The 25,846-nt window shown below is 48.9% G+C and overlaps 5 protein-coding genes across 5 annotated transcripts; 2 read left to right on the top strand and 3 right to left on the bottom strand.

The window, feature by feature from the left end:
• Window positions 1-2,335: 2,335 nt before the first annotated feature.
• On the top strand, window positions 2,336-7,712 carry N7466_005730 (DNA topoisomerase 2; the record flags this gene model as incomplete). The annotated part of the gene is made up of 3 exons (XM_057165127.1): window positions 2,336-2,419; window positions 2,486-2,797; window positions 2,880-7,712. 3 exons carry the CDS (start codon window positions 2,336-2,338, stop codon window positions 7,710-7,712), a joined length of 5,229 nt encoding a protein of 1,742 aa, XP_057020726.1.
• A 649-nt stretch (window positions 7,713-8,361) lies between these two features.
• N7466_005729 (uncharacterized protein) lies at window positions 8,362-10,178 on the bottom strand (the record flags this gene model as incomplete). The annotated part of the gene is made up of 4 exons (XM_057165126.1): window positions 8,362-9,371; window positions 9,430-9,514; window positions 9,582-9,697; window positions 9,758-10,178. 4 exons carry the CDS (start codon window positions 10,176-10,178, stop codon window positions 8,362-8,364), a joined length of 1,632 nt encoding a protein of 543 aa, XP_057020725.1.
• Window positions 10,179-13,859: 3,681 nt separating this feature from the next.
• Window positions 13,860-15,377, bottom strand: N7466_005728 (uncharacterized protein; the record flags this gene model as incomplete). The annotated part of the gene is made up of 7 exons (XM_057165125.1): window positions 13,860-14,318; window positions 14,375-14,571; window positions 14,630-14,804; window positions 14,847-14,878; window positions 14,938-15,054; window positions 15,132-15,155; window positions 15,338-15,377. 7 exons carry the CDS (start codon window positions 15,375-15,377, stop codon window positions 13,860-13,862), a joined length of 1,044 nt encoding a protein of 347 aa, XP_057020724.1.
• Window positions 15,378-16,379: 1,002 nt separating this feature from the next.
• N7466_005727 (uncharacterized protein) lies at window positions 16,380-20,390 on the top strand (the record flags this gene model as incomplete). Its single annotated transcript, XM_057165124.1, has 4 exons — window positions 16,380-16,558; window positions 16,615-16,705; window positions 16,765-19,743; window positions 19,815-20,390. 4 exons carry the CDS (start codon window positions 16,380-16,382, stop codon window positions 20,388-20,390), a joined length of 3,825 nt encoding a protein of 1,274 aa, XP_057020723.1.
• Window positions 20,391-21,669: 1,279 nt separating this feature from the next.
• On the bottom strand, window positions 21,670-24,970 carry N7466_005726 (putative nuclear serine protease HtrA2/Nma111; the record flags this gene model as incomplete). The annotated part of the gene is made up of 4 exons (XM_057165123.1): window positions 21,670-21,846; window positions 21,898-22,095; window positions 22,165-24,465; window positions 24,557-24,970. 4 exons carry the CDS (start codon window positions 24,968-24,970, stop codon window positions 21,670-21,672), a joined length of 3,090 nt encoding a protein of 1,029 aa, XP_057020722.1.
• Window positions 24,971-25,846: the final 876 nt, after the last annotated feature.

Genomic DNA, 25,846 nt, shown 5'->3' with positions numbered 1-25,846 from the left:
TGATTGGTCAAGACTCAAGAGTCACGGACCACGTATGAAATGTACAAATGCCAAGATGCAGTGGCACCCAGCAGTCACCCAGGGTTGTTTCACCTTAACTGAAGAAACAATCAGGAATCAGGGGCTGGTAAGCCCTGATCATGCCTTTTCTCTTTTGCTTTTCTCCCTTTTCTCGATTTCCTGAAATGTCCATATAGAAAGATTTCTTTGAATATTTCCTCTTCAAGTAATTCTCATCTTTCAACTGGTACCATTACATAGCCCAGAAATCTCACAACTATTATTACCTGTGTGCCACTCCCAACTAGAAAGTGTACTCAACAACGAGCCCTGGAGTATACATAGCCCTTTGCAGTTGTATTGGCTGGCATTGCTTTTTCCCAATAAGTATCGAGTTTCATTCACGTCCAAACTCGACTGATAACCGACACGTCCGATCCGATATGCCCCGTCTTCATACGAGTCAAGTGGAGTGAGTCTCAACTCTTGTCAACCAGATGATCTAAGTTCTAGAACTGCTCCTTTGCCTCCACCCCGACATGGCTCTTCCCGCAGTCGTCGATACATACTATACACTCCCGAGTACCTACATGTGTACCTAAGCATCTCTCATCGGCCTCGTTGGCCGGATTGGGTTGGGGTTGGCATAATGAAGTTACAATTCATCTTCTTCGTCTCGCTATCTACGGTCCCCTTGATCGGCACCCAAGACCCAAGACTCTGGTAAGTCATCAAGGCAAAATGCTGACAATGATGCTTCAGAGGTTCAAATGTTTGACGCCATGTTTGATAAAAAGATTTGTGGACTGAATCAAAGTGTGGGTCGAGCTCTCAGAGCCCAGTTATGGCTTGCCATTTCGGGCCTCTTCTCCTTGTAACGCAGTTTTACTATTCAAACATGCAGGGTGGACCGCATTTCGTTTGCCAACAATTATTCTCTTACCAATGCCTAACAAGTGCCCGGATTTATTCGAGTTTTGGGAGTTATCGTTGGTCCGTCTGGTTTACACAACATTTAACAAACCAATTCAGAAGAACTTTTTGATTTCAAAGCTCGTTTCAAGTTTGTGCATAAAAGTACTGAGCCAAAACTGAAAGGAAGGAAATTCTTTTGATGGTTTAATTTTTTCAAATCTTGAGATGACGAGTGCTCTCATATTTCTCTCTCTTTGACTTCTTTCTGTCCAGCTTCGGTCCCTTCGTTGAAGATTTATTTTGAGTTCTTTTCCTAATAAGAGACCGTTTAAGTAGCCTCAAGTGCCATATGCTAGTATTTGCGTCTCAAACGTGAAGTTTTGGTATTGTAACTTCGGGACTCTTTTCAAGACTCGGGCCATCACGGAAAATTATAATAAATAATCACTATCCTTTAAACTAGGATGCAGCATACGTACCGTTCACAATTAAACATTTGAACAGGGGGTGAAGAGCATGAAACTAGTAAAATTTCAATAAGTATAGTGGTTTATCTCTCAGTGGTAATTTTTGAACACTTGCTTATTCCCCAGGCCATACAAGTCTTCGGCGCCCAGGTGCCGTAACCAATGTTGAATCCATAAATGTTATTCATCAATAACATTTGAATGTTCAGCTGCGGGGAGCATAAATATACTACTAGTCAACTTGTATGGGCAGAACCTCGGGACCTCATCCCATTTCAAATTGAGCTTAGATTTTATGCCACTTGGCCAGTATTTGAGAAGACGATATCCTCAGAGTTCAAAGCTATTACCGTATGCGGATACTATGCATAGTACTCGAGGAGGTTGCTTGAAGCGCTGTACTTCCAATCTATTAGCGAGAGCACCAAATTAGTATTTGGCATTCCCCCCACCCCCTTTATTACTTGTATATCGCGTGGTGTTGTAACTTTGCAACTGCCAACTAAGAGGAAGATCACGTGTGAATGTGACAAGTTCTCTCGCAAGTACCAGATTAATCCTGAGCGACTAGAGGACTACATGCAGTAGAGTGAGCGCAACAGTCCTGCTTATCTTGTCGCATACGTGACCCGTGACGGAGTTTGTTTTGGAATTCCCGCATTGGGCTGGGCGGTGAGATCAAAACACGAGCAAAGCAACTGACCGCCCGAAGTTTGGTAGGCGCGCTCACTTTTTTTTGCGAGGAAAACAGTGCATTCCTTCCCCCTCTTCCCTCCCATCTTCTTTCCTAGCTTAATGATGCTGAGATTCTTTCCTCTTGGTGTAACTCCTAACTAACCCTTTGCTTCCAACGAAACTCAAATCTGTCACTCGTTTTCTATCGCGACACACTCGTTATCATCGCGGCTTAACGCCCGATTGCACCTTCTCAGTCGAATCTTAAATCCTTCGCCATGGACGATTCAATCATGGACGACTCGGTCTTCGACATTGACAGCGATGGGGGTAGCTCTGACTTTGCCCCAGAAGTCGCGCCGGTCAGTCTTTGATTTGATGGTTGAAACTCGTGAGCCTATCCGCTAACCCGAGATTATCTGCTACAGAAGGCCAAGGCTCCTCCCAAGAAGGCGCCTGCTGCCAAATCTGCGCCCAAGAAAACAACTCAAACAACCCTCAAGAAGACCGCTGCTAAGGCTGCCCCGAAGAAGAAAGCTAAAGCCGATATTGAGGATGAAGTATCCGACGTTCAAATTTCCGATGACGATTCCCTCTCCCAAACCCCTCCAAAGGCCAAAAAGCCTGCTGCCACAAAAAGAGCGGCCTCGAAGCCTCTTGCAGACGTGGAGAATGAGTCTTTTGGAGGAGATGCTCCCCCTGATTCAAAGACTGGCAACGCCTCCGACAAGTACCAGAAAGTGAGTTGCATCACAAAACTTTTTTTTGGCTGTGTTTCAGAGAAACCTGGTTGCTAATACGAAGACACTCCGTACTTTTTAGCTTACACAACTTGAACACATCATCAAACGTCCCGACACGTATATCGGATCCATCGAAGCCACCACACAGAGTATGTGGGTTTACAACTCTACCACAGAAATGATGGAGCACCGCCCTGTTACCTTCGTCCCGGGTCTCTACAAGATCTTTGACGAGATCATGGTCAATGCTGCCGATAACAAACATAATGACAAGAACATGAACGAGATTCGGGTGACTATCGATCGTGAAGCAGGCGAGATCAGCGTATGGAATAACGGACGTGGTATCCCTATCGAAATCCATGCAAAGGAAGGAATCTATGTCCCAGAACTTATTTTCGGACATCTTCTTACCTCGTCCAACTACGATGATACCCAAGAGAAGGTGACCGGTGGTCGCAACGGATTTGGTGCCAAGCTTTGTAACGTATTCTCCAACGAATTCACTCTTGAAACCCAGGATTCGCGTCAAAAGAAGAAGTACAAGCAGGTCTGGACATCGAACATGTCCAAGGTGGGCAAAGCGAAGATCACGGACGGTAAGGGGGACGACTACACCAAAGTTACTTTTAAGCCCGACTTTGCCAGATTTGGCATGACTGGCATTGATGACGACTTTGAGGCTCTGGTCAAACGTCGTGTCTATGATTTGGCGGGTACCGCCGGCGTCACCCTGAAGCTCAATGGAACGCGCATTCCCATCAGGAATTTCAAACAATACATGCAGATGTATACCAAAGCGATTCGGATGGAGCGTGGCGATGATGGCCCGCCCGCCAAGGACGAAATTCTCACTTGCAGCCCGGACCCGCGCTGGGAGATTGGTTTTGCTGTCTCCGATGGTGATTTCCAGCAAGTCTCATTCGTCAACTCCATTGCTACTACTTCGGGTGGATCTCATGTGAACTACATTACCGACCAGATTTGTAACCGATTAGCGGATGCTGTCAAGAAGAAGAACAAGACCGGCGCCACACTGAAAACCGCTCAAATTCGGAGCCACATCTTTATCTTCGTCAATGCTCAGGTTGTGAACCCAGCCTTCACATCGCAAACCAAAGAGCAGCTGACCACGAAACATACACAGTTTGGCAGCAAGTGCATCCTAGAAGAGGAATTCTTCAAGAAAGTCCTCAAAACTGAGGTTATGACCAACATTCTGCATTTCGCCGCCCAAAAAGCAGATCAAATTCTCAAGAAGGGTGACAGTGGCCGTCGCTCCCGCATGACCAATCCCAAATTAGTCGAGGCCAACAAGGCGGGAACCAAAGATGGGCACCAATGCACCCTTATCTTGACGGAAGGTGACTCGGCCAAGGGTCTAGCAATGGCCGGACGTGCTGTTGTTGGGCCGGATCTTTTTGGTGTTTTCCCCCTGCGTGGAAAGTTGCTCAACGTTCGAGATGCGTCTTTTGACCAGATATCAAAGAACGCTGAAATTCAAAACATCAAGAATTTCATCGGATTGCAACACAAAAAGGAATATACAGAGACCAAGGGTCTTCGTTATGGTCATCTTATGATCATGACTGATCAGGATCATGACGGCAGTCACATTAAGGGTCTACTTATCAACTTCCTTCAAGCGCAGTTCCCTAGTTTACTCAAGATCCCCGAGTTCCTCATTGAGTTCATTACTCCCATCATCAAAGTCTGGAAGGGTGACCCGAAGAACCCTTCAAAGTCACAGGCGTTTTTCACCATGCCCGAATACGAAGCCTGGCTGGAAGTTCATGGAAGCGAGCGTGGTTGGGATCACAAGTACTACAAGGGTCTGGGTACCAGCTCTACGGACGATGCCCAGGTTTACTTCCGAGACCTTGATCGTCACTTGAAGGAATTCCATACGATGCAAGACCACGAGGCAGAACTCATTGACTTGGCGTTCTCAAAAAAGAAGGCAGATGAGAGAAAGGAATGGCTTCGTCAATATAAGCCTGGTACCTTCCTCGATCACTCCGTATCCAAGATCTCTTACACCGATTTCATCAACAAAGAACTCATTCTTTTCAGTATGGCGGATAACCAGCGCTCGATTCCTTCCGTTGTTGATGGCCTAAAACCTGGTCAGCGCAAGGTGCTGTACGCGTGCTTCCGACGTAATTTGAAGAAAGACATGAAGGTTGTGGAGCTGGCTGGTCTTGTCTCCGGTATGACAGCCTACCAGCACGGTGAAACCTCGCTTCAGCAAACTATTGTCGGTTTGGCTCAGACCTTCGTCGGCTCGAACAACATCAACTGTCTCGAGCCCAGTGGAAACTTCGGTAGTCGACTTCAAGGCGGTGGCGACTGTGCCAGCGCTCGTTACATCTACACTCGGTTGTCACCGTTTGCACGCAGAATGTTCCACCCGGCTGACGACGCTCTGTTGACATATAATATGGATGATGGCAAAAAGATTGAGCCCGAGACCTACATGCCTGTTGTTCCCTTGGTTCTGATCAACGGTACCGATGGTATTGGCACTGGTTGGAGTACTTCCATCCCTAATTACAACCCTGAGGATGTTGTGAAAAATCTCAAAGCCTTAATGGATGGTCAGCCCACCGTTCCTATGCAACCTTGGTTCCGCGGCTTTACTGGCGAAGTTGTGTCCATGGGTGGAGACCGTTTCAAGTTCAGTGGTACTATCAAGGAGACTGGAGACAAGGAGGTTGAGATCACCGAATTGCCCATCCGCACCTGGACTCAGGACTTCAAGGACAAGCTGGAAGATATCATCAAGGCTGACAAAACGCCTTCGTTCATCAAGGATTACAAAGACTACAACACCCACAGCAAGGTTCATTTCATTATTCAACTTGACGAGAAGAACATGAAGGCCGCGCTCTCCGGCGAGGGCCTTGAAGAGAAGTTCAAGCTCACCAAGACCATCGGCACCAGTAACATGGTTGCATTCGATCCGGAAGGTCGCATCACCAGATATGCTACAGTTGATGACATCCTCAAGGAGTTCTTCCATGTTCGTCTCAAGTACTACGAGAAACGTAAGCAGTATCAGCTGTCAGAGCTCCAGCGAGAATTGGAGAAGCTCAGCAACCAGGCCCGCTTCGTGCAGATGATTATTGATGGCAAGTTGGTCATTTCTAAGAAGAAGAAGCCTGTTCTTATCGCCGAGTTGAAAGAGAAAGGATTTAAACCCTTCCCTAAGACCATCGAAGCCAAGAAGATGGGCGAGGAGGAAGAGGTTGTCGAAGAAAATGAAGAAGGCGATGATGCGGAGGTCGAAAACTTGTCAAGCGCCTTTGATTATCTTCTCGGCATGGCCCTATGGTCTCTGACCCAAGAGCGCGTCGAAAAACTCCGCCGCCAGATTGGTGACCGCGAGACCGAGATCGATGCCTTGATCAAGCTCTCCAAGGAGGACATTTGGCGGAAGGATCTCGATGAATTCATTGATGAATGGCGCTTCCAGCTCGAAGATGAGGACCGTCGTGCACGCAAAGCACTGCTACAGGGCCGTCGCGCTTCTTCAAAGCTTATGACTGGCGGAGGCCGTGCTGCAACCTCACGCAAACGTAAGGTTGCCAACGGTGATGACCCAGACGATGAAGATTTTGGCGGACCCAAGGCCAAGAAGGCAGCGGCAGCCAAGAAGAAGAAGGAACCAGCAGCACCTAAGACGAACAGCCTTGCTAATTTCCTCAACCAATCGTCAAGCAAGCCAACTCCTCCATCGGGTGATGGAGCCACCAACTCAGATGATGACTTTGACTTTGAACTGGAAACTCTTCCCAAAAAGGGCCGCGGTGCATCAGCAAAATCCAAGCCCGCTCCCCAACCCAAGGACGAAGATGATATCTTTGACATTGAGCTAGAGACTCTCCCCAAGAAGAGTCGGGCTGCGTCGACAAAGCCTAAGGATGAAGATGGAGACGTGGATATGGAAATCGACCAGGCGCCAGCAAACACCGCTTCGCCTGCTGACGACATTTTCAATGTCGACAGCGAGCCCGAAGAATCTGCCCCGAAGCCAAAGCCTGTCGCAAGGAAGCGAGCACCCAAGGCTAGACCAAAGGTAGAGGACTCAGACGATGACTTCCTTGAGATTGCAAATGAATCCCCAAAACAGACCTCGCAGTCAAGCCGTGCCCGCAAACCTGTGAGTTATGATGTCCCCAGCGACTCTGACAGTGACAATGGGGACGACCTTCTTGGAGATGTCAGCCAAATGGTGAAGGGCATTGGCGGTGGCGATTCGGATTCTCGACAGCTTTTCTCTGAGCGCTCCCGTGCCGGAAGTAGCGCTAGCCTGATGGCTCCCGCTAAACAATCCAAGATCAGCGATTTCGATGTGGACGAGACCGATTACAGCAAGCTCATCCCTCAGAAATCACCCCGGCGTTCACCGATACAAGTCAACAAGTCCAGAGGTGTTTCTCGTATCGAGGATGACGAAGAAGAGAAGGAAGAGGAAGAAGTGGGGGAGGAAGATGAGGAAGATGAAACACCAGTCAAGCCTGCTGCTCGAGGCAAGGCCGCTTCCAAAGCCAAGGCCGCTCCCAAGCCCAAGGCCGCTCCTAAGCCTAAGGCTGCTCCTAAGCCTAAAGCTCCCCCCAAGCCCAAGGCCGCTCCCAAGCCAAAGGCTGCTGCTGCCTCTGCATCGAAGGCGAAGAAACAGGCTGAGGCTGATCACTCTGAGGATGATATTGATGCCATAGCCAACGACATCTTGGACTCTCCTGCCGGAAAGGCAGATGCCTCGGATGATGAGTCTCCTGCTCCTCGCCGTGCTGCTGCTGCCGCCCGTCCTTCCCGTCGCGCCCAACCCAAGAAGAGCTATGTCATCGAGGATGATAGTGAAGACAATGATGACTCAGTTGATGATTTCGAGGAGGATGATAGCGAGTAGTTGATTTGTGGGCGTTGATGGGCACTTATTTTCAATGGTGCTTTTTTTACATTTCTGATTCAGGGCTTCCTTCAATTTTCTTAATCTGTTTCTTATGGCGTCCAGGCAGAGCCGGCCATGGTATTTTCATATGCGAATTGAACTTCTATTTTTCCCCTCTTATCAAATTCCAGTAGTCTGCAGAGTTGTTCAGACCTCGGGAGTGAGTAAAAAGAGGGCGACTGTATTTGGGTCGGTCCTTTACTGTCACTCTGTCTGTCTAGTAACTTCCAAGGTAAGCCCTGGAGGTTGAAGCTGAAGCTGCTACTAAATACTACAAAAAAACTCTGTCGCCGTGGACAGAATTCCCTCGTTTTTTTGGCGTTTGAAAATCTTCATTCACACTACCTTCGAGCAATTCATTCGATAAAGAAAACCTCCGGAAAATGACCACATAAAACCAACCCACATTTCTGATACATCAACCGAAATTCGAATCCCATAAATCCCGACACCGTCCTTCTAGCAGATAAACCCCATTTCAAAAAGACCAAGTAAGATAAATAAGAAATAAAAAAATAAAAAAGGAAAAAAGGAAAAATCGTAACGAAGAATTCCAAAACGCAAGGTAGTCGTGATAGCTAATCGCAGATGAATCATAGAGCCTGGATTACACAGAGCTGCGACGTTTCTTCCCATTGTTCGACTTGGATTGCTCCAAACCGGGACTCCAAACAGACTCATTCATTGGCACGTCCCCATCGTCACTGTCGGGCCTTCCCAGCTTCTGCATATGCAGACGAACCAAAGCATGAGCTGCTTTGACCTCATTCAGAAAACGGTCGTCTCCCAAGTCAGCCGCCCGGTCACGAGGCTTGGCCCTAAGAGAACGACTCGCAACACCCTTTCCCTTTTCACGACGCAACACTCGCTTCGAAGCCCACTCCTGGTAATCCTCATCATCACTATCGGAGTCGTCGCTATTGGCCGGAGAAGTGGCCATGCTTGACTCCCCATCAACGCTCAACATATCCAAAGTTGTAGTGACGATTGCATCATCTGCGTTCCCGGAGCGCCAATTTTGGGCTAGGTTATCCATTCTAGATCCAACATCCGCGATCATGCCAGTGGGATTAGGCACGGGGACTATGCGCCGGCTGTGGTGACTGGTCGACCCTTCCGGAGAAGGAACACTAGAGCGGGGGATGTTCTCGAGTGTACGAGGTGGGTTGACGGGTGTAAAGCTGTGGGGGACTGTGCTAAGGGGCGAATGACAGAACGAGGGCTCCGAAGATGAATCGCGAGCGCTGCTTACACTATCTGGGTAGCTGCGGCGAGGCATCTTGGGGTGGATTTGACGGTATGGAACTCGCTCTGTGTCGTGAGAATCCGCGCTCTCTGAAGCGGGAGTTCGGGCGGGAGTTGAGGCTCGGTTGCCTGCGCTGGAAGACGGCGCCTCTGCCGGCTCGAGACTGCGATACTCTCTCGCAGTCATGTCGGCGTGGAAGATATCTCTGGGGTCGAGCGTAATACCATGCGGGAAGTCGCGCGCTTTGCCGTGTACAAATGGGACGCAGGTTGATGGGAAGTCAGTACCAAAGAGTGGTGTCAGAACGTGACGAATGTTCCAGCAGAATGTAGCCGCCACGGATTTGGCGATGTCGAAGGGCATCCAGTAACCTAGGAGGAATCAGTCAATCACTGCTCTCAAGGGGGATAGTTCTTGAATGGGATATACCTTGAGCAGCGAGGGCGCCTCCAGTGATGCTGTGGCAGACGTTGCGCAGGCCAGGGATGTAGTTCATGACTTTTCCAGGAGCAGTCTGTTGATAGGGGGAGAAATTAGAATAACTTGAGAGAGTAAAGCTTCTTGGTGGGTAATCAGCGTACCTTTGTGTATCCAATGCATCTGAACAAGTGGGTAAGGCGTACTAATCCAATGTTGTAGTCCCACATCACCATCCACTTGTAATCGTCGCCCGGAATTTGAAATGTGTAATGGAAGACTAGATTGTACTAAGTAAGTGTTGTCAAAGTTTAGACGGAGTTTTATAAGGCAGCCATACCATTGAAGTAGTCACGCCCCGTCTTTTCATGGAAGTCTTTCTTCTGGCTTTTGTAGGGAATATGACGAGGGTAGTCGGCAATGTTTCCTAGTGGGTAGAGTTGATACTCCCGGTGGATTTGAAGAAGTTCTTCATCACGGTCCTCACAAGGAGGATAGCGGACTTCACCTATGGGCTTGCCGAACTTGAAAATAGCACCATCCTTGGGAGTTTTGAACTTCCCTTCACGTGCCGGTTTTACCGCCGGTAGATTGGGCTGACTGCTACGAGAAGCCTCGGGAACTGGAAACCACTTCTTGCTCGGGGATGAGTCGTTGCTCTGAGATGGCTCGGTACTCTGAGACGGCTCGGTGCTCGGAGTGGAGATCTTGGGAACCGGATCCTCAGGCAGTGGATTCAACAAGTCCTTGATAGACGCCATGGGTGTGGTTCATAAACGGTGTGAAGGGAGGGGAAGGGAAGGGCAGGGAAAGAGAGATGATACTGGTTTCGAGTGGATGAACCTTGGAGGAGTTTGAAGGAGAGCAAAACAAGGTCGAGGGGAAAAGAGGACGAGTTAAGTGGGAACAAGTGGAACAAAAGGCGTCTTCCAGAAAGCTCGTCGAAGAAGGGGGGAAAAGCCACAACCTTTCAGTGGAAGAAACCCACAATCAAGCGAGACACAGGCGGTTTGATATGGGATTGTCCTTCAAATCCACTCTTTGTTTCCGTGGGAGTTTGTTTCGCTCCTTTCTTAGGGTTAGGGTGAGTACAGTTGTTTGCGTGCGATGACACGATATCTTCACCAAAGAAAACGAAAGCGAGGAAAAACAGGAATGCGACTGGAAAGAGAGAGAGACGCAGAGAGGATGATGCGTGGAAAGAAAAAAAGATATACAAAAAAAAAGGCGATTATATCTTGTTTCACACCTCGTCGACTCTCGGGCCCAGGAGAATGAATCATTGACCGTGGCCTCATCCATTTAGGGCATCACGAGGGGCTCCAAAGTCGGACGAGTCCCTCTCTCCGTCTGTTTGTCTCTCGAGCCAATATGTTTCCCATGGCGATCTTCGACTCTGGGCTGACCGCCATGCACTTGTGGAGGTCGCCATCTCGATCTCTTGATGCCCCTGGGGAATTAAATCCGGTGTCTTGAAGCTTCGAGGCTTCGTTTCACCGTTGTGGATGTGGGTACCCAACACCTGAAGACCGCCTTTATTGCCTGCTTATGGGGCATTTCTGCGCTTGACTGGTCGCCATGTGGATATCTTGTGGCGGTGATGAAAGTACTGAAGCAACCGGCTTTCATCACCTCTTCCGCCCAAGCCTTGGTATGCATACAAACAGGCCGTAACGGCAGTCTGCGCCATACATAGGTCAAAGACCTGGGTAAAACGACCATGCCTATTCCAAACTGACCCCACGCTCATTCTCAGATCGGGAGTACAAAATGCAACCCTCGCACCCGCTTGATCCCGACAATCCAGCACAGAATCCTCATTGACAAGAAGATGGGTGGGAAGAGCAGAGCGCCCCCCATGTCAGAGCCTTGGCCTCGGCACCAGTAGAGACGGCAGCTAAGGTGCTGCAGTCACCGGAGATTTTTAGGTGATCATCCGAGCACCAATCACAGCAGGGATCGCTTTCAAGTGGCTCGATGAGACGGGTATCAAAGAGGCCTGAGACCAGCGGATGGCTGCAGGGCAATCTATTCCTTGTATAACGGCGTGTTGCATGGCTTGTCGGCGAGTCCTTTGGAAGTTCTGCAACGTTTGAGGATGCGGTGCGGTGTAAAGAGATAACCTTCTGACCGGATCAAAGCTATCAACCACCAGGGCAAGGTCCTTTCCCAAAGGCACATTGATATCAAAATGCTACAAGAGAATAGATTCAACTTGGTATTTGTCAAGAAGACAACGTTACGCTCCTTTCACGCAAACAATCGCAAAAATCCAGAGAAAACAGGAATAGCCACATGTTGCAGAGACCCGCTCTTTGAGAATATTGAATACCGCTTTGCAAGTGAATCCCTTTTGTCTTCCTACTTTCGTGTAGCTCTCATCGGCTAGAAAGCCTAGAGAAGCTTCCATGCATGCTTCGATACAGACAAGAAAGGGCCCACCGATGTTAGACTGCATCCACTTTTCTCTCCCCTGTGTCTTATTCAGATTGTCTAATCCCAGCATGCCACTCTGACTTATACCTGGCAGTTCATTTTCAAACGTTCCCCCATTGTATTCACTCTATCATGCAGTCAAGATTATATTTCAGCACATACAAGGGGGTAGAAGGGGCTCTATTCCATTCATTGATATTGAGAGGTATCTTGCAGCATTAGAGCCAGAGCACAGCATACAATGGTGCAGATACCACATGCATTGCACTCTGTTGATGTAAGGCGTGTTGATGTAGTACATTGGTGAGATATTAGCATATAATTCAGTGTGAGTGAGCGGTATCGACAGCATATCCACAGTAGAAGACCCAAGAACTGAGACTGCGGCCCAACCAGACGAGTCTGAGACCAAGCCCAGAAAGTTTGGAAAGAAAAAAGAAAAAGAAGACAGAATTTGGATGTCTAAGACAGTGGCTTTGAATCACTGGGTTCAAAAGAGCGGTAAGACCGAGCATCGTGTAGGTTTCCGTTGGTGTTCCTTTTTGCTTCTAGAAATGGGGCATTTAACTTGATGTCTCAATTGGGATGTTGCTCTTAATGCTCGAGCCCATTCAACACGATGTTGAGCTATCAGAAAACATTTCTTATGGAAGCGTGTGTATACCAAAAGAAGAATTCCAAGCTTGCTTGAATGCCCTTAATGGAAAAGGTCTGCAAGGGTCACGGTTGATTGACCATGTGTATTGGACTGCTATCCCGATAGGTTGAAGAACAAACAGATATTTGGCCCCAGATTCACGGGCATGCTCCTAAGACTCGACATTGAATAATTCTCGATTATCATTGCTTGAACGACGAGTCCCTGCGAACTGGAAAGACTTGGCCCATATGCACCTAGTAAGCTCTATCTGAATATGGGTTTTGGAGTACTCGCACAGACATGCACTCATAGAGCTTATACCAAAGTCTCCTGATCATGACTGCAGTGTCTCGAGTTTGGCCTGGTGGCCAAGACCGCACATGAGTAGAGATGCCATACGTGACAGATAAACCAGATAAGAGATGCGATTTTCACTAAAAGCAGCAACTCTTCAAAAGAGGGAACCGGAGGTTTGGGTGAAATACAGCAAGAATGAAGGGGGAGATGCGCCTCAGCCCAGCCCGAATCATGATGCGGAGAGTTGGGGATTGGGGGAACAAGATAGACCGGGATGAAACTCAACGGCTGCACTCCTACAGCGCGGGGGCTGCTTGTTACATCAACACATGCGGGAGCGCAACATTTGAAGATAAGCTGTGTGCGAGGCTATTTAATATGGCTGAAAGTAAGAGCTACCTAGTTGGTCGAGGTCGAGGCTCCAGCGCATTCATTGATTCAATGCTGTTCTATGGTAGGGCACACAAGAGCCGTGCTCCAGCTTTCATTTTAGACGGTGGGGGTAATGCTGTACTCTTCAACACTGTCATGCCACGAAATTTCAAGGAGACACAGCAGAAGAGCTTAATAATATTACCCAGGAATTAACAGTGGACGTTGACAAGATAATAGAATCCGAGTCAATAAGTCAAGTCGAACTCGTCAACCATCTTACGACACAATTATTAGAATCATATGAACCCGAAAATAAGATGCACAGAGAATAGATTAAAATAAACAGGAGTTGAAGAAGACTGCATAGACATGTAGAAGGTTAAAAGAAAATGTAGAAGGTAAAGGGGGTGAAAAGGTGAAGAAAATAGAAGGGAAGAAGCGCAGGGGGAATGAACATCAATTCATCGTCCGAGCATTCAGCATAGAGTTTTTTTTCGTCATTGGGATGAAAAATCGACATGTTGAGAGGGGTCCAATATACATTGCAAATGTATCAGAAAAGGATGAGAGGCCCCACTGTCGATCTTACGCGCCAAGAAGATCCTTTAAGAATTGAAACCGTTTTCAGATCTTCGTCAAGGTTGCCATTGGCTAACATGAGTCCCGAGATCACAAGAGAACAACTGGTGGGCATTTAAACAGCCAGAAGAGGCTCACGCTCCGCAGCCTGTGGGGCGGACTCCACGGACTCCACAACTTGGGCTACCGGCTCAACGTTGGGAGCTTCCGGGAAGTCCTCGGTCTTGATGGCAGGCTCGGCAATCGGCTCAGTCTTCACGGGAGTGGTGACCTTGGTCATCTCGGGAGAAACAGAGCGGCGGCCAATGTATTCTTGGGCCTTGTGGCTGTAGTCACCGACATACTGCTTCATCAGTCCAGTGGCGTGCGAGGTGCGCTCGCCAGCCAGATCCTTCAGCTGATTGGTTTGGGCGTTGACAATATCCTGAATGTTCTGGATCTGCTCGTCGATGATCTCACGGTTGCTAATGTACACAAGAGGACCGATGTAGGCGGTGGTCACTCCGATCACGGCCAATCCCCAGACCGGGACGAAGCGGATCAACCAGTAGCCGAGGAAAGCAGCTGTGAAGGCCTTTTTGAAAAAAGTCAGTTATGCCTTCAAGTATTATAAGCCTTCGATTAACATACCGCAACGGTGTGCGCGACATTCTCAGCAAACAAGATACGCTGGAACTCGATCAGGAAGAAGTCCAACAACTGGGAGAGGTCCTCGAGCACAGCCTCGTGGGTCTCCTTGGGGATTGTGTAGTATCGACGGGGGCGGAATGAGCTGGCGATGCCCTTCTTGAGAATAACGTGTCCGGCAATCTCAACGGCAGCGGTAACTAAACATAAAAATCAGTCGCGTGATCTTAACAAGTGCGGGTCACGCGACCAACTCACCTCCCAAAGACATGTACAGAAACTTGAAGGCCCAACGGAGGAGGGGTAGGTAACGGGCGGCAAAGATGAAACCAATGATGCTGGCATAAGAAACGGCGGTCGCGCGCGGTTGTTCCCACTGTAGATCGGAGGGGCAGTTAGTATACATTCGAAGGCGGAAGGCAAAGTGGCCGATCTATTTCGCGTTCAATGAAATATTTTCCGACACAAGACTCACGCTCAAAAGACTGTAAAGAAGAGAGTGGTAGTCTGGAATATGTTATGATTAGCTTGGTGAGCTATTTTATCGGTTTCAAGCGAACACATACGGGTCAACGGCTGGCCATTGTTGGTGGTGGTCGAAGGGGTAACGCGAGTGTTCTTCAAGTCTTGGAACTCCCCAGTGGTCTTGGAAACCTCAGACTTGACGTTATCGACAATCGGGCCTAAAAGAGGGGGGCGAAAAAGAAAGCGTTAGATGGACCATGTTCTAGAACCCCTAGCACACACGACTGCCATTTACCCTTGGTCACGATATCTTTGATACCTAATCCCAAAGTTCCAGGTCAGATCTGATAGCTGCATGGATAGGAAAGGCTCGGGGGGAGGGGGGTATGAATACTGCAAGAGAAAAACGATGGTCAGCATCATGATTCAGGGTCCGGGATGAGTCGGTTGTCGCGGCCGAATGTTTTTTTTTAAAGGGGAGAGGGGGTTGACATACCTTACTGCCCGTGATGGGATAGCTCACATCACCAGATTCAGCCATGGTGAAAGTATTTCAAGTTAGAATCACCGGAGAGAAAAAGGAAAATGGCGTGTAAAAGTTGGTGGTGGAAAAGGATGAGAGGAGGGAAAGATAAGGAAGTTGTTTTGGTGGATGATTATCATGTGCGTTCGCCAAGGCTTGTTTCTGCCGAAAAATGATGTCAACTACAGTGTAGTCAACCTTGGAACTTGCCTACCTGCAACATTTCCAGCTCATTCCTTTCTTTATTCCCGGATTCTCGGATACGTGGTGTTTGGAAGCTGCGCGCCAGCAGAAAAGAATCTATTAACATATTGTCATGTCCTGGCGATACTCCAGACATGGTGAATCATGGTCGGAAGTGGCGCAATAGACACGTCCTAGTCCAATCCGAGCAATGGGACTATAGCTGCTCGTATCCCTGGCCTGAATATCCAACTAGGCATACCTACTAGTAGTATTGGTCATATTGGTCATATACGCCAAAGACTTAAGCTTCCAAGCTTTGAAGGCAGTAATAGACCCATGCGATTTGGTTTCAAATGCATTTGTTGTAATAGTAGCTACCGCTGTGTCAATCCATAGTAACCCTCAACTTTCAAGCATCATAAATGAACAGCTGGCTGACGCATCGAGCAGCGTAAAGTCTTTCTTTTTTTCATGTCACAAATTTAAAGTGGCTCTTGATTTATTAATTATTTCTTGATCACAACCTTGAAACTCGCTTGCTCTGTCAATTAAGGGCTCTTAATATTCTGATCTATAAATGTCTTGTGGGTATACTCTGCACGTGACCTACGCGTTTCCTGATTGGGAGGTCTGTTTTGATCCTCGACCCATTCCCGGACCACACACACATACACACCCAACACCTTCCTTGACTACTCCAACTTCCCAACTTCGACTCCATGGTTGGCTATCAGCAATAATCGCGTTTACGACAACTGTTCTTTGTTTCGTTCTGTTTTTTGACCGCGCCACAACACTATCTCCATAACCCCACCTCGGCGCGTTGTTTACATCATGGCCGCGGCTGGCGCGAGGGCTCAAAAGCCCGTCGGTTCTGCCGCATGGATTGCTGCGGAGAAAGAAAACATGGCGGAATTAGTTGAGCAAGAGATGGAGGAGGTAGAATACCCCGTTCGGCACGAGATGGACTGGCTGAACGAGCATATGGCCGAAATCTTCTCCAAAGGTCAAACGTGAGTTGCGACCGACTTGTGGTGCGTATCGGGTAAGCTGCTAACCCGGGATACAGGAACTTTACCGATGTCTTTAAAACGCCAGGCAAAATGAGAGGGAAAACACCTCGCACGGCACGCAAACGAAATGTGGAAGAAAGTAGAGTGGTGAGACTATCTATCATGCTGGATCCCACGACTATTGCCAACTAACTCATTTTCGCCAGCCATTGAGTGAAATATTTTCTTCGGCTCACAAACACGGAGACATCAGAGCAAGCCCTAGTCCCTTCATTCATCGTGTCATCTCCAAATCTACAGCCGCGGCAATGCCTGCTTCTCCTCGCCCCCGAGATGCAGAGAAAGAGTTGCAACCATATTATCCAACTCTTCGTTCAAACTTGAACTCCTTCCAGACCTATAACACTGATTCGGGATATCATGGAATGGAAGGTTTTGACGACGTGGTTCTACCCGATACGCAGCCGAATACCCAGGTGTCCACACAACAGATGGAAGTGGAAGTGGAAGTGGAAGAGCCGACAGTGTTGAGTCCTCAGGTCGAAATCTCACTAAGTCAACAAGCAGCTGATGACTCCTTCCACTCCGCCCAGGAGAATGTTCGTGCACGGGAAGAGACGGTTGAGCCTACGAATATGGAGCCAACTCCCGTGCAAGAACGCACTCCAACACCTCCAGAGACGCTTTCTAAGCAGGTGGAACCAGACATGAGCTTCACTCCAACCCCCAAGACACAACCCAAGGCTAAGTTGAGCCTCGGAAAGCAGAAGCAGCAGGAGAAGCTTTCAGGTCCACAAGATTCTATCACCCAGAGCGAGGTCCAAGTTGAGCCGGTTTTGCAGGCCGAAGATAACGACAACTCCCCGGAAGACCCCCAGGATGAAGCCCAAGACGAGGTCCAAGACGAGCTTCGAGATGAGCCAGTTTTCCAGGCACAGTCCTCCCCGGCGAAGCCAGTTGCTGTTGAAACCCCCAAGGTACAAGAAAGCCCGGAGCATGAGGATTATCATGTGGACATGGACACAGATATGGAGGATCACGCCAAAGAAGACACAGTGCTCGACAGCTTCGATGATATTGGTTCGCCCTCCGACAACTCTACACCGGAAAGAGGGCTTGTTCGGAAGAGTAGTCTGAGCTTTGCCTCTCTTCCAGCACGGGAACCTCTAACTAAGAGCATTGGGGGCTCACGACTTTCCCGTACTAGCCACATCGATCTCCCCAAGTTGAGCAACGCCAGTAGACTCAGTTACATTGGGAGACAAACTGGTAGTTATAAAACTACTCAGGTCACATTGGACGATAACCTTCGCAGTTCTGGCTCCATGGATCTTGATGAAGAGAAGGATATGGGCGACAAGACGTATGCGGAGCAGGCCAGCAAATTTCACAGCACAAAATCTACTCAGAGCCTTCATGAAAGAATCAGCATGCTTGGAAAAGCTCAGCCTTCACGACCAAAGAAGTCAATCGCAGCACCGGCAGTGGGGCTTGCATCTGCCAGTCAGGTCGCCTATCCAGACCTACCTACCACCAAAGTCGAATCCAAAGCCGAGATTTCAGATTCTAAGACTCGTGACATTCTCACCTCGGATTCTGCGGCAGCCGAAGATGATTGGATTCCCGAACGGCCGACCCTTGAAAAGAGCAAATCTGCAGATGTTATGGAAAACCTTAACTCAGATATAAACTACCCGGTGACCAAAAAGGACGCAGCTCCCAGCAAAGAGAAGCATTCTGCTGAGCCGGAACGTCCCAAGTCATCATACTCAATTTTCTCTTCGCCTCGCCCTCATGGCCATCAACAAAGCGCCTCTCTATCAAATATTACTCCCGCAATTTCAACTACTCCTACCGGGTCTCCTCGGCGATACGATGGTCCAATCAGCGCTTCAAAAACACGGTTGCAATCGATCATGAAGAGCGCCAAGGGATTGTTTACAAGCACTGGCAGCTCGGCCCGGATTGAAACATCATCACCTGAGCAATCTCGTATTCAGCGGAAACAGCAAGTGACTGCTGAAAAGAGTGACGATGAACCAGATCACCGCCGCAAACAGGCACAGCCTCGTCAATTGACTGGTTCCCCGCGACCGGAAGGTCGTCGAACACGCAGCTCCACTGAAAAGGAGCAGAAGCAGCGGCAGAAGGATTTGGAGGACCGACAACTTGAAGAGTCTCGTCAAGAGAAGATGCGGGAACAAGAAAGGCAACACGCTATTCAACTAAAAGCTACCCATGACAAATCATCCGTCGAGCCAGAGGAGCGAATGAACACCCAAACTCAGAAGCCCTCGCAGTCATTACGACCGCAGAGCCGCGAGCCTGAACCGGTTCAAGAAGCCTCAAGAATTGCTATGCCTCAATCCAAGCAAAACGATCGACGCCCTAAGCCAACTCGTGAACCCATGCAAAAGCCAAAGCCACAACCCGTATCTGTTCGAGTTGGTAGCACCCTGTCTCGTGCAATCCCAATGCCCACGGCTTCTACCAATGTTCAAGAGTCGAGTGTTCCGTTACCTGCATCAAAGCCGGGAACTTTGAAGAAGAAACCCAGTAACAATTCTCTACACACTGCCTCTTCCGCCAGCAGCTTCAAGAGCTCGGTTTCGAGCCAGACTCAGGCTCAGCGAAAGGCTCAACTTGCCAGCGATAGGAAACGGGAGCAGGAAGAGAAGAAGCGAGAGCAAGAGGAGAAGAAGCGGGAACAGGAAGAACGAGAGACTCGTCGGAAAGAGGAACAAAGGCGAGAACAGGAACGTAAGCGAGCTTTGCAACTCAAACAGCAGGAAGAAGCCCGCCGACAAGCTGAAAGTCGAGCTGAGGCGGACCGAGAGCGCCGAGAACAGTCCGTTCAGGAAGATTCCCAAAGAGCAGCGAACAAGCAGGCAATTGAGAAGTGGCGGATGGAAAACATGCGGAGACAAGAGCCGGGTGTGCCGCGGCCTGCTTCGCGTTTAGGTTCTCTTCAGCCCTACGGTCGATCAGTCAACACACCTGCTTCCAATCCTGCTAAGCCACCCAAGAGAGTGATGGAGGAGGATGCAGGTCATCGACCCGCCGTTAGGAAACCCAGCAATGTGCAGCCCTCTGGCGAGGCCAAGCGCGTCAAGACCGACGACGAGCACGGGCAAAATATCCGAACAATCGGCCGTCCAGTCCGCCCATCCAACACGATTCGCAAGGTATGTTATGCAATTTCTCCCTTTATTCCCACATTTACTTCATACATATACTGACCCATAAATCCAAACAGCCTTCATTGTTTAGCCAATCTGGCATGGGTCATCAGGGTGGCTCTTCGGTGTTGAAAATTGGTCAACCTCAAAGACCCGGACCTGGTCACCCTATGGATATGTCCTCGCTAGCGACTGGCAAGATCCCCTTCGCCGAACCTAACCGCGCACCTCCACCATCAGCACACAAGCCTTCTGCTCCTAGCTCCGTTCACCGAAACCCTGCTCCACCCAAGCCCTCCCCCAAGTACCCTAGCGGTGAAAGTATCCACCTTCCCGAGATTGCTACGGACAGCGAGGACGAGGATGACTCGGACTCGGAGATGTTCCCCGTGCCGAAGTGGGCGCAGGCCAAGGAATTGCAAGACCTTCTTGTTGAACAGGACGGAATGGAGGTGGACTCCATCTTTGGACCTATCGCGCCTTTCTCTTTGGAAGACACCTTCAAGGCCGACAAAAAGATTAAGAAGTACCGCGACCGAACTAGCAGTGCTAACTGGTCTGGTCCAGATGGTCTCACTCAGGAGGAGATTCGTAGAGATGTGGCCGATCGACAAAAGCTTCGTCGTAATGGCGGATGGTCCTTCAACGCTTGAGTTTGACGGAGTGAACATTTGTCGTGAACTTTTTTCCCCTGCATATCCACTTGGATGTAATAATCTTGGAAGGCTTCGAACAGCACTGGCAGTTAAGGCGTTGGTACCGCATTCTCAAATCAGGCATTAGGCGTTGTGTGTGTGTATGTATGGAGGCCTACATTATTTTATCGGCGTTTTGTATTTTTATACTGTCCCTGGATCTGTTAGACTACAGCGACATATGAAGCATCCAACAATCTGAATGCAAATGACTCCAATTCTAATTAAAAACTTTCTAATACACTAGTTTTCTCGAATTGTCCGATGTTTTTCCAACTCCATGCTCCTTGTCGTTGAATCATCAATGATTAAATGTTGGTGTGGAGCCTTCAAGTTCGCAAGTGCTCAGTCTGCTATCAGTAATAGACTGTCTCTTGGATTATATAGCGCAAATGTGACACCTATTACATGAACTAGCATCATTGGTCTAGTGGTAGAATTCGTCGTTGCCATCGACGAGGCCCGTGTTCGATTCACGGATGATGCATTTCTTTTTTTGCCATTTTTGTTCTCGATAACAAGTAGTTTCAGCACTTGAGAGTCCTTTCTTTTTTATTTCTTCAACCTTTCGACTGGGAATAACCTTGGAACAGTGCTTACAGGTGGAATAAGGCTGAGCTTTCAATTGGTGCCATGTAATCCTTCATTAATTATACTTTTCGCAACGTGGTCGATTGAAAATCCATCATGTTCCTATGCACATGCCAATAGCCTTTATATATACCCGCACCTACATAGTCCACATGCACCTCCAGGGCTACACCCTCAGGTTTCTACATACATGTGTGGCTCTATTCCGGGCCCTGTCAATCCATGTCTCAAGCACTTGAGTGGATCATGCACATTCAAATGTTGTCTTAATTATTGGAGAAGGGTTGAGTCTGCATGCACACATATATGTGGGCACAGGGCTGTGAATCGACAGATACATGGAACCAGTTGTGAGTGCATAGTGCTGGAACCTTCCCCTGAACCACGCCAATGAGGTGAGGTGCATCAAACATATGTGAGTTTCAAAATGTTCAAAAAGACCAGTACATAAGAAAAAGCTTCAAATGTTGGAAGAATGATGAAAGTAAACATTTGAAGGTAAAAAATATTGAATTGATTGAAACACAACCCCAAACCCCAAGCCTGACCTGGTCGCGCCGTCCATACATACCCAATATTGTACAAGACTACCTACTACCTAGTACATACCACATAACTTACCATGTATAGCAAGGAAAGTATGGATTTATTCCATATCAGGCTCCATGTCGCTGGCCCCACCTTCCAGACCCTCATCCATCGCATCTGGATTCAAATTCGCTGCATCAGGTGCAACACCCAGCTTTTCATCGGTCTTATCGTGGGAGATTGTGCGCCAGCCGGCCGCTACGGAGGGATCCTTGAGATACTCAGACATGGGGAACTGAAGTCATTGTTAGTCATTGGACACGTGCATAGATTGGTGAGAGCTTACGTAGTGATCGTTCTTCTTCATTGTGACAACCCAAGGGACATTGTCGAAAGTCACAGCACGCAGGCGGAAGTATGTATTATCTGGGATCTTGCGCACTTCATTGACAAAGAGATCAAGGTTGGGGGTCGGAGTGTCATTGACGGCAGTGATAAAGTTGGTTGGCGAAAGACCATAGTGGTAAGCAGGAGAGCCACGACTCTATAGGGAGAGAAAATAAAAGGTTAGTAATGTACAGAGGAAGACATGGAAAATGAAGAACTGGCTTACCCTCGCGCTAACATAAACTTCGCTGTGGAGTTTGGAGATTTGCTGTCTCACAGCATGATGAGGCCTCTGAAGAACAGCACCGCAGAAAACAACAGCACGGTCTGTTTCCAAATCTTCTGTTGGCACAGTGGGAACTCGAATACGCATCTCCTCACCGTTTCGGACGATGAGGGCCTCGAGAATTTCTTTTTCGTACATCACATCCAGCTCGGAAACCCGGGTAATAAGTTGGCCATCCAGAGTGAGAATAATATCCGCCTCTTGGAAACTGTCCGTGTCGGTTGTCAATCCCGCTGTTGGACAGTCAACCTTACGCACCATGAAGAGCTGGTGGCGCGAAGGATTGGCCTGAGCGACTTTCTGAATCCACTCCTCGGACACACCCATGATGCGGGCCTGGCTCATCTGAACAACATAGCTCTCCATGTTCAGAATGCGTAGCTGGGGAGTAAAACCCTGCAGAACCTTTGAGGTGACAGGGAGAAGCGAAGGTGTGGCAAATCCTAAATGGTATTCAACATCCTTATGAGAACTGGGGGTCCGCTCGCCAAGATAATTGAGCCACAGAGCCTGTACCACGCCGTCCTCGCCGATCAAAACGCCGTTGGTGCACTGGCCACTTAAACCGGTGTCCACTGTGATGGCGTCCAAGTTAATGGCTCGATACCGAGGTGCAGATGCGTTGGCTGGAATAGAAACTGTAGTGATATCGGTGACAGCAGTCTTGGCAACCACGATGCGGAAATTCTGGTTGAAACCGACAAAGATGGTATCTTGTCCTTGCTTGATGAAATCGGTGCTGAGTCGGGCGCTCTGAACAGGTGCCTGCACTAGACTGGGGTCGTATTGGATGATGGTGTAATTTTGGAGCGGGTGCAGGAAAACAACCTTAGCGATAACAATGACCGAGTCCGCAACGGTGATGGTAATATCGCAAAGATCATAGGGCACAATAGCGCGGGAGACAACCACCAGGCCCTTTTCAGCATCTATCACCAAACCGAAACCAGTCTTCTTGGCTTGCGGATACCCATCGAGCTTCAAAGGCATTGTGCAGGAAACACGCACAAAGCTACGCACAATCTCGGCTGCTGCAGGTTGGCTCACGCCATCCAGCTGAATGAAGTCTGCTTTGCGCGCCACGGGGGCCTCTGCAGGAATGGCATCGGCAAGATCGGAGAAATCCCAGAGTCCAGTTTCATCATTACGAACTGCGAGACGCATTGTCGGGTGCCAATGACGGTCGATATAGACAATGCTGGTACCCTTGGTATGAAGATCTCGAATGTGGCGATAAGAGATGACCACGCGAGAGCGATCGGGAATGGTTCTCATCACCCCTACAAACTCATCTAGGTTTCGAGTTTGTCGCTTGTCAACCGAGTCGATGATCCACCCAGACAGGGTGTTCTCCAGTTTGAAAGAGCCAGCAGCTTCGCACACGTATACTCCACGAGTGGGGATGGCGTAAAGCCGGGCTTGCTGGTATGATAGGTTATGGAAAGTACCACCGGCAACGGTTACAAACCGATCCGGGGTGATGGCGTGTAGATCACCAACTTGACACTCGACCTCAAGATCTTTGCCTCCTCTTTGAACCAACAGCTGAACTGTTCCCCCCACACTAGAATCTAGGATATCATCAAGACGAACAAATTGTGTAAGAAGCTCGCCATTCACCTTTAACAGCACATCACCTTCCTGCAATTTCCCATCACCGGGGCCTTCAGGTAAGATGATCTCAGCCGCAAGCATATTAGTCTCTGCAGGGGCAGCCTTGCGCACTGCGGCCTCCCACTCTGGGGTAAGTCCAAGACGACGACATTCATCAAAAGGCTTGAGAATCCACTGTGTTTGGATAGTGCCTCGAGTGACGGGCTTGCCCTGTCGGATACATTCCAATGCGCGAAGCGGGCGATCCAGAGGTAGGAAATAATCGGTGGCAGCGCCATCTGCTCGGCCTCCAGCTTGTAAAGCTACAGCATTGCCGTCGAGGTTGACGACGGGACTACCGGAACTACCACCGCTGGCAGCTGCAGCAGCCTGAATGTAGTTGGTGTTAAAATCACTGTATCCCTCGCCGTACTCGGGTGCATTGCGATCCAATCGACTGATCACACCCGAGAGAATACTGAGCTTTTCACCAGCATCATTACCAACTACCCGAATTTCTGTACCGACTTGAGCTGCATTGGGCTGGAGCTTGAGCTCAGTGAGCTTCATATACCGGATGGCCTTTGGGTCAAACTTCAGAATACCAAAATCATGGACAGGATCCCGATACACAGGGCGGACGTCACACTGCCAGGCAACGAGTGTTAGCTTTGCCTGTGTCTTGTTGACTTTTTCTTTTGCGACTGCATTCTTTTCAACCCGTGCCGACCAAACATACCTCTTCATGGTTGTCAAAAATAACATATCCCCAGAATGGACCAGCGCACACCACGTGCCGATTGGTCAAAATGTATCCTCGCTCTGCATCCACAACGAAACCAGTAGCTTGGCTGCTCATGGAAAGGTCTGTGTCGAAGGAGCAAGTCTGACAAAAGTGGATTGATACCACACTCTTCACGACTGTCTCAATTGTAGCCTGCCACTCTGGCGAGTCTGCTTGAGCAGGTCCAACGGCGAGCATGTGTCCCGAATCCGATTCTTCTTCGACGTCATAGACGGTTCCATTGGCCGGTGTTGAGTCGCCTGGAGTCAGAACTGAGCCTTCGGGCTTAAGATGTTTTGAAGGTCGCTCAGCAGCACCGGCGACAGTACTGCGCTTGCGCTTGACACCAGAATCACCATTTGCATCCATTTTGTAGGTTTGGAGGGAAGGTCGAGGAAGGTGGAAGGAAGCTCGAAGCGGAGGAGGAACTTGGAGGAAGAAGCGGCGATGCTCGGGGAAGCGACGATGGTTAGAAAGCAGGAAAGTGCAAGTGGGTCGGGAAGAAAAAAAAGAAAGTATTAGGAGTAATAGGAATCGGCCAATGCACCACAGCAGAAGCAGCAGTAGTAGCAAAACCTTGGAAGCTCCTGGTCAACAAAGACATGCGCGCAAGAGAGATGAGAGGCGGAGAGGAAAAACGGCGGTGCTGATTGGTGGGCGCACCCGTTCACACGATACGATCCCATGCCCGGACCACGCGCCCCATACGATGATCTTCTTGCTAAATTTACATGTATTAGTTGGCTCTAAAGTACGGACAGAAACAAATGGGGAGAATAAAAAAAGAAGAATAGATTGTAGAAATATAAATTTCCGGTGTAGAGAGGTCTGATCCAATCCCTAAACGTCATAGAAATGTTTGTGAACTGTCTTTGCGATTCCCTCAAGTATTATGAGGATATCCCGCATGTTTTCTTTTTCTGCGCAAAGTCGCCAGGCGCCAGGCGTTTTTGAAATTCCAAATGTGTTACACTCATTAAGCCCAGGTGTTTCATGCCCTGGGTGTACTACAAAAACCCAAGAATCGGAACTTGGAGGGCGCAATAGATAGAACAGGGCGAGGCGCCTGTTGACGGGAGGCGCCGTCCCCAACCCGGTTGGTGCAGTAATGGGGGACCGTGATCCCTTTCCATAATAGCTCATCTGACTGGTAGATCGGGCACGACCAGAGATCAATGCAAGACCAGCAAAGGAAGAAGGATGAGGAGGGTGGGGGAGGGGAAAAGATATGAAACCCCTCCTTGT

Source organism: Penicillium verhagenii (genome assembly GCF_028828195.1).
Source record: "Penicillium verhagenii strain IBT 33310 chromosome Unknown utg000006l_segment0_segment0, whole genome shotgun sequence".
In the NCBI taxonomy this organism is placed as follows: Eukaryota; Fungi; Ascomycota; class Eurotiomycetes; order Eurotiales; family Aspergillaceae; genus Penicillium; species Penicillium verhagenii.
The sequence above is the reverse complement of the archived record's forward strand: the minus strand, read 5'-3'. Positions and strand labels throughout refer to the sequence as shown.